The 13016-nt window shown below is 41.4% G+C and overlaps 1 protein-coding gene and 1 non-coding gene across 10 annotated transcripts in view; one reads left to right on the top strand and one right to left on the bottom strand.

Annotated features, from left to right (window-relative positions):
* Positions 1–13016, bottom strand: part of TEAD1 (TEA domain transcription factor 1) — a 278487-nt gene that overhangs the window by 31066 nt on the left and 234405 nt on the right. For all 9 annotated transcript variants that reach the window (XM_030918362.1, XM_030918357.1, XM_030918360.1 and 6 more), the window contains one exon: positions 11958–12131. In XM_030918362.1, coding sequence (XP_030774222.1) covers positions 11958–12131 — 174 coding nt within the window. The remainder of the gene's footprint in view (positions 1–11957; positions 12132–13016) is intronic.
* Positions 8431–8602, top strand: LOC115893768. The gene has a single exon (XR_004053823.1).

The following is a 13016-nucleotide window of genomic DNA, read 5'->3' as shown; positions in this document are numbered from 1 at the left end:
GCAAAACTGGGTCTGAAAATATTCAGCCACTCTGACTATGCCACATCAATTCTTTCCTTCTCAGGTTTTTCTTGAGGTGAAGTGGTAACAGTGACAGCATGAATCAAGCTAATCGTGGCAGCAGCTCAGGTGGGATCGTGGCTTAGCATCTCAGTCTGTAGTCACAGAAGGGAGTGAAATTAAATGGCCCCAGAAGGAAGGGACAGACCCCTGACCTGGGCTTTCTTAGCAACCACAGAGCCGAAGGACCCAGGACAGAAAGTCTCGTAGAAATAGCTATTGGGATGAATTAATTCCTCCATGAGGTCACGACAACTCCCAATGCAAGAGATTCTGCCCAGAAGCCCTGAAGATTTAAGAGTTGAAGGTTGAAAAAAAAGAAGGATCTGTGGTTTATCAGAAGAGGATGGGAGGAAAAGTAATGTAAGCTTTTGTGCTTATTTTCCAAGCTATCCTATCCTGTGAAATCTATGATTTCATTCCTACCATGTTTTAGGCTTTCAGAGGATTCAGGTATGGTCTTTTGAAGTGAATCCCCCATGACCAGTGTTTCCACCCACATCTCTCCCTATTCTCCAAGTTCAGTAAGCCCCAGTGGCCATGGGGACCCCTCACCACCTCCCAGTAAGACTCCTTGTCTGTACATGAGTATTCACTGCCCTGAAAACTTTCTCACTCCCCTTGCATTGACCAAATTCTATCAAGATTCTGTTTAAATGCCATGTCTTTGTGAGCCCTTCCAGAATGTTCTCAGGCAAAAAAGGTTCCACCTCTGTGCTTCCACAGCAACTTCTGCCCACTTCCACTACAGCTCCTACCCCTCGGCGCTGTTGTTTACCTGCCCACGTCTGCCATCCCTCACCAGACCCTGAGCCACTGAAATCAGAACTTCTCAATCACATCTGCTTCCCAGTTTTCCAGAAGCAAAGTCGAGATTAGCAAATGTTTGTTGAATGAGTTTCTGGCAATGAAGTGGCCCAGAAAAGCTTTTGAGTGAGTCTCCTGAGGTCTCCTCCTCCTCCTACGAATTGCTTGCGGATGATTCTTCACAAACTCTCAGGTGGTAATGTGAGCTGGCAACGTGGCAGAGTGCCCAGTGCACAGCAATTTCTTTAGGACCATTTACTGATCGAAATAAAACAACTTTCCAGGTAACTTAAAAAAAAAAAAAAAAACCTTGAAAATCTATTATACACATTGCAGCACTGAACAAAGGCCACAGACAGGGTACACTCCCTTGGAAAGGCCTACAAAGAAGTTTGGCATCCAGGGCTCGGGAACCAGGAAGGAACAACCCTAAGCGGCAGTCAACACAGAAAATGCTCACAAGCTCCAGATATTTTTCTTATGAAAACAAACCAAAATGGGCAGATACACAAATTTATTGATTTCCCTATTCCTGTACTTACAATAGCAGGGCCTGCCTATCAAGAGATTCAAAAAAAAAAAAAAAAAAAGCTCATATAACTACAGTCTACTTAAAATTTAACAGGTATTAGCCCCCAAGCACCTCTGAATATCATGATACTTCTCACTAATCTTTCTTCTACTTAAATCATTTCATAACTTAATATTGTTCAGTTAACTTTAAAACTTAACACATTTTGAGATGAGACAGAAGTAGACAGAAATGGAAAACTTATTGAGCTGAAAGACCCCTCCTTCCTGATAGCAGTTCAAAACATGTGGAAAGCAAACGATTTTGTATTGTTAACTTCCTCTTCCATGAATAGCAACAGGACGTTTGGTTCCAAATGACAGACTCAGGTCTACAATTCCAACCTAAACCATGCAGAATACAATTAGAAACAGGCTGAGACTCCTATGGGGGCAGGGTCTGTTTTCCGGGTTACTGTTTCTTCTTTTTAAATAAAACCTGGTTTTATGCAGAGTGACTGTCATTTTGTTGAACAAACATGATTTCATTTCTACCAAGACAAAAGAATCTTCTGAAGGCTGTCCTCTTTCCAGGTAACTTGCTTCCCCTTTTTTTGTTTTATAAAATATTCTCACATCTGCTATCGTTAGTAAAAGTAGGCTTGCTTTTTCTTCCTTTAAAAATAATAGGTTAAGAAAGTAAATTGGCCAGGCACGGTGGCTCATGCCTATAATCCCAGCATTCTGGGAGGCCAAGGCGGGTGGATCACCTGAGGTCAGGAGTTCGAGACCAGCCTGGCCAACATGGCAAAACCCCATCTCTACCAAAAATACAAAAATGAGCTGGGTGCAGTGGCAGGCGCCTGTAATTCCAGTTACTCGGGAGGCTGAGGCAGGACAATCGCTTGAACCCAAGAGGCAGAGGTTGCAGTGAGCTGAGATTGCACCACTGCACTCCAGCCTGGGGGACAGAGCGAAACTCCATCTCAAAAAAAAAAAAAAAGTAAAGTAAATTAAGTAACTATGCAGACAGTATTGTCTACACTGAATGATCATAATTCCAAGAATTTTAAAATACAAAACATTTTTAAATAAGTATAGGGTAACATCATATATCCTGGTTTCTAGATATGACTAATGTGATAATGATTAGAGAGAAAGAATTATATTAAATGTGTATTTAAAAATTTGTTATAACTTGGCAACATGATACAAATTCATAAGATTTCACTTTCATATTGCTTTCTTCTTTATTATTCCAATCAAAGTTTAAGACTAAGCCTTTATCGTACTAATTATTATTATGAATAGTTTTGGGTTGTAATGTTTATGAATAGAATGTTAAAAGCATATAGCTTTCTTTAGACCAGTGTTTCCAATTTTGACACCCTTAAGCATTAGGACAGGGAACAGAGTTCTGAGGCCCCTCCAAAGGTATTAGTCTCAACTGCATGTCTTATTTGGCAAAAACCATAATTTTATTTCCTTAAGTAAACTTCATGTAGCTGGAAATTAACTGCTTTTGACAGTCAGCTATGAGCTACACTTGGGTTTTTGGCCTTCAGGATGCATGACTGAATCATACGTCCTCTAGTTCTGGGAATTCAATCTATGATCAATTCCCAAAGCTGTTGACATTTCCTTACATTAATTGCACTATCTGCCACGTCACTGGCAATCCATCTGCCTGAATCTCAATGCTGCAATGAAGCACAGCTTCATCCACTTGGGGGTGGACAGCCTTCTTTCCTAGAGCCTACACAGCACCTGATCATGTTTTGTAAGGAAAAAAGAAGTAGGATTATCTGCCAGTGACAAGTGTTTGCCTCACGTATAACAAAGCTGGTTCCAAAACTCCTCTTGAACCATAGTAACAATTTCAATGCTACATCAATGTGTAATTTTCTGAGATGGTTTAATTAGGGATTTAAATTTAAGCTAAAATTGAACTGCTATGGTACTATAAAGTGCAAATAACTCAACTAAGGTGTCCATGGAATGGCAAGATGTCTTCTATGCTGGCCAGGGTCATCAGGTGATAATAACCAATCACAACCTATTCCTCTGCCTAGGGGTGGAGAAGATGCTTTTTTTGTTTATTTGTTTAATTCTACTTCAATTTCTAGGATACACGTGCAGAATGTGCTGGTTTGTTACAAAGGAATATGTGTGCCATGGTGGTTTGCGGCACCTACTGACCTGTCCGCTAAGTTCCCTCCGCTCGCCCACAACCCCGCAATAGGCCCTGGTGTGTGTTGTTCCCCTCCTTGTGTCCCCATGTTCTCACTGTTCAACTCCCACTTATGAGTGAGAACATGTCACTGGTGTTTGGTTTTCTGTTTCTGTATTAGTTTGCTGAGGATGATGGCTTCCAGCTTCATCCATGTCCCTGCAAAGACATGATCTCATTCCTCTTTATGGCTGCATAGTATTCAGTAATAGACTGGATATAAAGAAAATGTGGCCAAGTGCTTTGGACATCAACTGACAGAAGCATCCCAACTTTAGAACTGTTGAAATGGGAACAAGTCCATGTCTTAGAACTGAAGAAATATGGTGTTTCAACCTTAATAGTAATAATTGTTTCTACAGAGGATGAGGAAGAATCAAAGACTTTTGAATAAGAAGAAAAAATAAAAGCAGATGTAGAGGAACTCAAATAACAAGTGACAATAGAAGACTGTTTTTTGTTTTGTTTTAAATTCCACCAGTCAAGGCTGATGAAGATGCCTGGTCTACTCATGCATGGCCTGAGAGAGTAACTGCTGCAACTATTTTAGAAAGCAACATGGTTATTTACACACATAACCATGTGTGTAAATCACACCACTGCACTTCAGCCTGGGCAACAGCACAACACTGTCTCAAAAAAAAAAAAGATAATTTGAAGTATAATGACATATGGCTAACATGGTATTTCATAAAGAATAAAAGTGGAGTGTCAGATTTCACGTATTCCTTGATCAAAACTACATAAACATGAATCACATTAGGTTATATTCATGATGCATTTAGGACTGAATTAAAAATTATATATTCCCAACTGTCTAGAATGTTATACCTTCATAATCATAATATAAAAACAATGCTGCTTTCTCCTTCTAATGGTAGTTGCAGGATCTCACTGACTTGTCTAGTAAGACTTAGACTTGAACTTGAATTTCCTGGTAATGGTAGTTGATTCACCTTACGTTTTGTATTCTTTTACGTGATGGTCAGTCAGGTGCGGCCACAGGACAAAGGAGAAGTTCAGGAAAAAAAATTTACTACACTCAAAGGTCCCTAAGACAGGAAACATGGCAGGCTATGAAGGGCCACATGGAAAGATACTGGGGTGGTTAGGAGGCAGAAAACAAGGGGCTAGCTTAGACCAGAGCCTTCCCTGGGCTTTCCATGGGCATAGCAGGGGAAACAGAGTGACCAGTTAAGGAATAGTTTGAATAACTCCAGCTGGCTCTAAGCTGCAGAGGTGGTCCCTAGCTGTCTGGTACCATTCCAGGGAATGATTAGGGCAGAGGAACACTGCATCTTGGGGTTGTACCAGATAGAGGAGGTCCAGTTCTGGACTGGTTCGTGTGCATATGAAAAGCAGGCTCCTGGACTATCCTGTTGGACAGAATCATTTTCCTACTCTAAGAATTGGCTAGACCCAGAAGGGCCGGTCTTTTCCCAGCAAGAAAGGCTTTTTAAAAAAAATCAGAACATAGTAATATACAGAATACGTATATGAAAATACACCTTAGCTCCCATGTAAACATACACCAGAGCATCCCATAATGACAGGACTTCAGAGAGAAACTACCAAGGCTGCTATCCTTCAGCAATTACCATTGGCTTCCATTTAAGTGAAGCTGTGTTGGGATGGTTTCTAGTGACAGAACTGTGCTCCCTGAAGAGGCCATGTGCAGGTTTACAGAAAGAGCATGGATTCTGGACTCTAGCAGATCTAGCATTTACTAGAAATATGATGTCACAGAAGTCACTTTGCCTTTGTATGATTTGGTTTCTTCATGTGTAAAGTGGGACTCATCACATGTTCTCGTAAGGATTAAATAATATCAAGTATGTGCTTAGCCCTGGCACAGTGCTTGGCTTAAAGAAGGTACCAGTTAAGCGTCAGGTTCAGGTACTGCTGAAAAAGAGAGGAACCTCTTCACTTCCCTTCTATTCCTGCAAAATCACCTTTTCTCTCTTTGTAATTAAGTATGTTGTAGAATTAAAACACACAGGAGTAAATAAAAAGAAGGCGAAAGAAATAGAAAGAAATGAATAAGAAGCTGTCATGCAAAGGAAAAGATAATAAAACTAGAAAAGGCAAAATGCAGAGTCTGTAACACTCAGTAAAAAGAATCCCATGACTCTCTTGACTGAAAAATAGTTAAAACACCGACTGTTCCCTACTGCTGCCACAACTAAATTCTGATTCCTTCTCTTTCCAAATTTTTCTACCCACCTATCCTTCCATTACCAGTGAAGACTCAGCTGCAACACACCTCAATGCACCTGAAACATACGTTACACACATCCTGTCTCAGTGCCTTTGCTTACCAGCCCATCTAAGACGCCCCCTGTAATCTGTATCCCAATACTCGCAGACATAATGGCTGAAGGAGAGGAACCCCAAAGATCTTACTGGTGAGAATATAAAATGGTACAACCACATAAAAAAAAAAAGTTTAGCAGTATCTTAAAATGTTAAACATAGAGTCACCATAGGACCCAGCAATTCCACTCCTAGGTAGCTCCCCAAGAAAGATGAAACAGTATGTCCACACAGAATTGTCTACAAAGACTCCATAGCAATTATTCATAATAGCCTGAAGTGGAAATGATCCACATGCCTATCAACCAGTGAATGAACAAAGCAAAATGTGGTATATACATCTGATGGGACACTCATTCTACAATAAAAAGGATGCGCCTCAAACACAACACAAGTAAAATAAGCCAGCTGCGAAAGATAATACACTGAATGATTTCATTCATATGAAATGTCTAGAAAAGACAAACCGATCTAGACAGAAAGTGGATCCATAGTTGCCTGGGCCTGGGGGTGGAAATAAGAACTGACTACAAATGGGCACAGGAGATCCTTGTGGGGTGACAGACAAATTCCAACACTGGATTTTATTATGATTACACAACTCTGTAAATTTTTCTAAAAATCATTAAATTGTACTTTCTTTTTTCTTTTTTTTTTGAGACGGAGTCTTGCTCTGTCGCCCGGGCTGGAGTGCAGTGGCCAGATCTCAGCTCAGTGCAAGCTCTGCCTCCCGGGTTTACGCCATTCTCCTGCCTCAGCCTCCGGAGTAGCTGGGACTACAGGCGGCCCGCCACCTCGCCCGGCTAGTTTTTTGTATTTTTTAGTAGAGACGAGGTTTCACCATGTTAGACAGGATGGTCTCGATCTCCTGACCTCGTGATCCACCCATCTCGGCCTCCCAAAGTGCTGGGATTACAGGCTTGAGCCACCGCGCCCGGCCTTTTTTTTTTTTTTTTTTTTTTTTTTGAGAAGGAGTCTCACTCTGTCGCCCAGGCTGGAGTGCAGTGGCGCGATCTCGGCTCACTGTAACCTCCACCTCCCAGGTTCACACCATTCTCTTGCCTCAGCCTCCCAAGTAGCTGGGACTACAGGCACCCGCCACCACACCCAGAGAATTTTTTGTATTTTTAGTAGAGATAGGGTTTAACCATGTTAGCCAGGATGGTCTTGATCTCCTGACCTCATGATCTGCACCTGCCTCGGCCTCCCAAAGTGCTGGGATTATAGGCATGAGCCACTGTGCCCAGCCTAGATTGTACATTTAACATGAGTGATTTTTATAGTATGTAAATTATACCTCAATAAGGCTCTTAAAAAAGATCTTAACAGATAAACAGCCATTCACAGGGGCTTTTAAGGGGTCCCACACCATGAAGGCATGGACAATGTAAAGCTTATATGGTAGAGGTGTGCTCATGCTGGCATCCTTGACTCTGTTATTCATTTATGCTTTGGGGCCTGGGATGCCAGTAGAGTCTTCCACCCTAAAATCAGTGGAGTGACTGCTACTTGGCTCATCGCCATCCCATTTGCCTCAAAGTGTCAACTCGCAGAGCTGAAGTGCCTTCATCTGGGGCTTAAGTGCAGGTACTTTAGGTAACACATAGTATTTTTCCATAGCAAACCCCTTACATGGTCTAGCCTGACCAAGCCCAGGTTGGACATAGCAGACATTCTGAAAACCGAATTCAGGAACAATCAAATGAACAAGTAAGAGTCAGGCTGATACTGACAGCCTAGAGACTTTAGGCCATTTGAAAAAGAAGAAAAGGACTGGGTATGGAGCCTCTGTTGTAACAAAAATAAGCACATCTGCTAAGCATACTGCTAAAAGATATTTTGAAGGGGGTGTGAAACGTACTTCAGACACACCCACTGGAAGCACCTACTGATATCCAGTGCTAGATATTCTAAAAGTAATTCATTCTTACTGAGTCATTAGAGGAAGCCAATGACATTTCAAATTGCAAACCAAATTTAAATTGCCTTCCCTCCTTCATTTTAATATAGTTATGACTGAATTTCTTTATAAAGGTTAAGTATTCCTAACAACTGTACTGAAGGAGTGATGTTTTCTATCACATTCATGGAAGTTCTCCATTTTAATTCTGCAAATCTTAATAAACAAGTATCTGATCTCAGAGTAATTGTTTCTAAATTTGCACATCTCCCATCAGCTACCATACTCTAAACATCTGCAATCTAGACTTCATTATTTGAGGATTTATGACTGAAGGGCTCCACCATGGAAAATATTTATTAAAATCATCCACTGGGTAAAATAAGGGCAATTTTGGAGGCAAAACCAAAAAAGACTTTCTAAGCACTCTTTATACTACTTTATATTCAAACAATATGCTAATTATCAGAAATCTTACTTAAAAACAGTTTAATTTGAAATTACTGAAAATGGTTTCTTTTCATAACATTCTATAATTTCTAATTAGCTTTCATTCACATGGATAAACAACCTCTTTTTATACCCTTTAAAATAGTGGCTCTCAAACTTTTTGATCACAGGACCCCCTTAAACTCATAAATAAATAATTGATGTACCAGACAGCCTGACCCTGACCCAAAGTAAATTCCCAGGAGTCGTCTTTCCTGGGTTTTGAATTTGCCGTAACAGGCGTAAACATTCTAGTAGCAGTTTGGTGATCATGTACGATACTGCAAACAGGACCGAAAAAATTATTGAGGACCTCAAAGACCTTTGCTTACTGTAGGTTATATTTTCTTTATTGGAAATTAAAACTGAGAAAATTTTTAAATATTACTTCATTTTAAGAAATAATAAGCTAACAGGCCGGCACAGTTGCTCACGCCTGTAATCCCAGCACTTTGGGAGGCCGAGACAGGTGGATCACCTGAGGTCAGGAGTTCGAGACCAGCCTCGCCAACATGTTGAAATCCCGTCTCTATGACAAATACAAAAATTAGCTGGGCAATGTAATCCCAGCTACTTGGGAGGCTGAGGCAAGAGAATCGCTTGAACCCAGGAGGAGGCTGCAGTGAGCTGAGATTGCGCCATTGCACTCCAGCCTGGGGGATAAGAGTGAGACTTCATCTCAAACAAAAAAAAAGAAATAATAAGCTAATTACATGTTGATACACATTTAAAAAAAAAATTTAACATGCCTGTATTTTTAAAAAATTAATGAGACAGGTAGTTCTGCTTTACATTATGTGACAGACTCCTCAGATAATAGTGGTCATTTTCCTCTGATACTACGTCAAAAGTCAACAAGCAGTAGTAGTTTCTTAATGGTAGGCTGGAATGTGGAATCTGAAACCATCTCAATGAATTTTTCCAACTCTGTTACATTTAAATCCATTGCTCTAACACTGTATCAAATTACGTTTGCCAATATCATGGTGGATCTTATCAGAAAAGTCTTTTAAGTATTGAGAAGTTCACTAAGGTAGACACAAATTTCCCAATATTCTAATTTTCATTTGAAAGCCCAAATTTTATGCCGGGCGCGGTGGCTCAAGCCTGTAATCCCAGCACTTTGGGAGGCTGAGACGGGCGGATCACGAGGTCAGGAGATGAAGACCATCCTGGCTAACACGGTGAAACCCCGTCTCTACTAAAAAATACAAAAAACTAGCCGAGCGAGGTGGCGGGCCCCTGTAGTCCCATCTACTCGGGAGGCTGAGGCAGGAGAATGGCGTTAACCTGGAAGGCGGAGCTTGCAGTGAGCTGAGATCCGGCCACTGCACTCCAGCCTGGGGGACAGAGCAAGACTCCGTCTCAAAAAAAAATAAAAAATTAAAAAAGAAAGCCCAAATTTTATCTTTAGCAACAAATAATGTCATTTGTTTTTCTTGATGTGATAGACTCATGTGTTCAATATGTACTCTAGGTTGTAATAAAATTCATGAAGGACTTTTTTTTTCAACTGCATGAATTTTAGCAGCAGAGCCACTGCTCTGATTCATACTAAAGCAGTTCTATCCCACTGCTTTTGTACCATCAGTGTGAATATAAGCAGAATGCAAAAGGCAAATCATGTCTTGGTATTACAACAAAAATAGTTTTGACCTTGTCAACCCATTAAAATGATATCGAGGAACTCCCTAGGGGTTCACAGGCCACATTTTGAAAGCTACTCTGTTACCATATAACTGATCTCCAACCACCAGGCAAATTACTAGAAGGAGGTCACCAATTCAGAAAAGGAAAATGTGACTGTGATCACTTTTTCAGGTTGTCCATGTGTATTACTGACCCAACATCCATTATTATAAGTAGAAGGCTACATCTACTATCCAAATTTATTTTTTTGGAACAGGGTCTTGCTCTGTTACTTAGGCGGGAATGCAGGGGCACAATCATAGCTCAGTGCAGCCTCGACCTCCTGAGTAGCTCAGACTACAGGTGTGCACCACCACACCTGGCTAATTTTGTATTTTTCATAGACAGGGTTTCGCTATTTGGCCCAGGCTGGTCTCAAACTCCTGAGCTCATGTAATACCCCTGCCTCAGCCTCCCAAAGTGCTGGGATTACAGGCATGAGCTACTGTGCCTGGCCTACTAACCAAATTTCAATATGGAAGCACAAAATGATAAAAGATACAAAACAAGCTAATTTAATATCCAAATTTCCTTCCAAGGAACCTAAAACATAAATTTTTCTTTAATTCATCCATTTGTTCTCACATCTGTCGGGCTTTTTTGTGTAGGGTTCTTGCTTGGTATAGAGATACGAAGAAGGTTGGGCTGACAGATCCTGTGGTCAGGGTCCACAAGCGATTAAGTAACAAGGAAACAGAGCAGAGACACTGAAGTCACACAGATCTGATGTCAAGCTCCAGGTACCCAACCCACAAGCCTGTCTCTGGTGATCCATGAGCCTTTTTTCCTAGGTGGAGCTGAGGCAAATTCCACCTAAACCTTGGAGGATGAAATGAAATGCACGTAAAGCTTTCAGCACAGCTCCTAGCACAAAGCAAGCATTCAATAAATGGAAGCCACTATATGAATAAGGCCCCCTGAGGCAGAGTCCAGAGGAAGGGGGACACATCCAAACAACCATGACACAGCGTGGGAAGTGATGACCAAATGCAATGGGAGTAAAAGAGAAATCAATGGTCTGCTTACATGGGGAAGGTTCTATTATAGTGGAGCTACTGTCTCATGGAAGAGAAGGAGCTGGCCCAGTGGTACAGGCAGAAAGGAGCAGAAAGTTCATCTAGACAAACAGAAGGCGGAGCACAGACTGGGCAGGTGGGGCAACAGGGGTTTGGCAGGATACAAGAGGAAGCTACCCTGGAACCACATCGCTTAGGGCCTTTAATGCCATGCTAAGGAGCACAAACATTTAAAACAGTTTAAAAAAAATGTGTGTAAAGGCTGAGGAATCATAAACTCACAGTGCTAGCAGGTTATCTGGTCTACTGGTGCGCCTAATGCCTCAGCACACACACATTATACTTATGCCCATTCTGACCCATTAGCATTCCCCTGGCCCAAGCCTCACTAGTGCCAAAGGAGTGGCAAAGCTCCTCTCAGAGGTTCTGGAACATCAGCAAAGCTACAGCAGCTATGGGAATTTGCCCATCATTTTAAAGCACAAATAAAGTACACACTGGGAAAAGCAATTCTATTTCCTCTCTGATGCTTACAAAATCTTGAAGCAAGTAACTTTATCTTCATCCCAGCTCCGGGTCCTGCACTCCAATGGAATTTATAGATTGCTCTGATTAATGGAGAAGAAACAGAAAGAGGGTACAGTGCCTCACATTTTCAATTATTACTCCAGCCACCTGTGAGTAAGTGAAGTCCAAAGAGGCTGCTTGTCCCTCCTGCCCTTTGGCAGGGACAGAGAATGTCACCCAGGTGCACCATGTGGATGCACAAGGCCGGCTTGAGGACCATTCACAGGTGTGAGTCCGTGCTCCCTTGGCAACTGTGCAGAAGCACATGAAGGTGCACTCAGTGTAAATCCATAGCCAGCTGTGCTGCACTGTGCTCACTTAAGAGATGTGACCATTCAGACAAAAACCACAGAAATCACAGCAATGTCTTACTCACCCAGAATTTTACGAGGAAGAAGGCATTTTGAGGGCCCTTTCCAAACAGTTCCTTTAAGCCACCTTTCTTTTCAGGAAATTTGTCATAAATCTGACGAATGTCCACTGATTCAAGCAATGGGTCACTGTAAGAATGGTTGGCATGCCCAATGTGCACGAAGAGGTGTTTGTTGTACTGTAAGAAACCAAAAGAAACATTCCCATTACAAACTCTTTGATCAACCTGGGATTCATCCATCTTGAACTGGATCAAGAGCAGTAGTACCAAAATTCTGGAATTAGGCTTTTGAGCCTAGGATCAATGCTTCTGAAATGATGAGCATGTTTAGAAAACCGATTATAGCTTAGGGTGGAGACAATCATTGTTTTTTACTGACAAGGACATGTATTTTCTGAAATACCTAAAAAAGGCTTTTTTTGCAGACACATTAATTACAACAGCTTAAGTTACCCAGCTACCAAACCAAGAAACAATTATATTACCCAATTTCACCTGACAAAACTGAAAATGACAGTGATACTCTTTGGAGTCCAATAAGAAATCTGTGTGCAGTTAGCTCATGTCATAACCCAGAATGCACTTCTTGTCTCAGCTCTCCTGGGACAGCGTGGATACAGTGGTCTTAGCAATGGTACCCACTTCCTTCTTCCAGTAGGAGTAAGAGTGCTGAGCCTCTTTGTCACCAGTCCCCTTAGTAACCAATCCAAAACTTCTGCATAAGGGCTGCTCAATATGTCACTGTCAGTGCAAAGTTAGGATTGGGGTATAGATCACAGAGAAAATCTACAAGGCCATACATGGCTGATGAAAAAGAACATAGGTCACTCATTCATGACAAAACAAACAAAAACCTCTAAACCACGTTAAGTCATTTCACTCACAAAGTGAACCCTTTTCTTCCCCTTGCTTTGGGATAAGACATGGTAACTGGACCACAAAGGAGTGTGTCCAAACCAATGGGTCTCAACCCAGGCTACATCAGAATAACCAAGGAGCATTTAAACATCACAAAGGCCAGAGCACAATCTAGGTTAAACTGGAATGTCTGAGAATAAGGTC

The sequence above is a fragment of the Rhinopithecus roxellana genome, chromosome 15 (genome assembly GCF_007565055.1).
Source record: "Rhinopithecus roxellana isolate Shanxi Qingling chromosome 15, ASM756505v1, whole genome shotgun sequence".
Lineage (NCBI taxonomy): Eukaryota > Metazoa > Chordata > Mammalia > Primates > Cercopithecidae > Rhinopithecus > Rhinopithecus roxellana.
The sequence above is the reverse complement of the archived record's forward strand: the minus strand, read 5'-3'. Positions and strand labels throughout refer to the sequence as shown.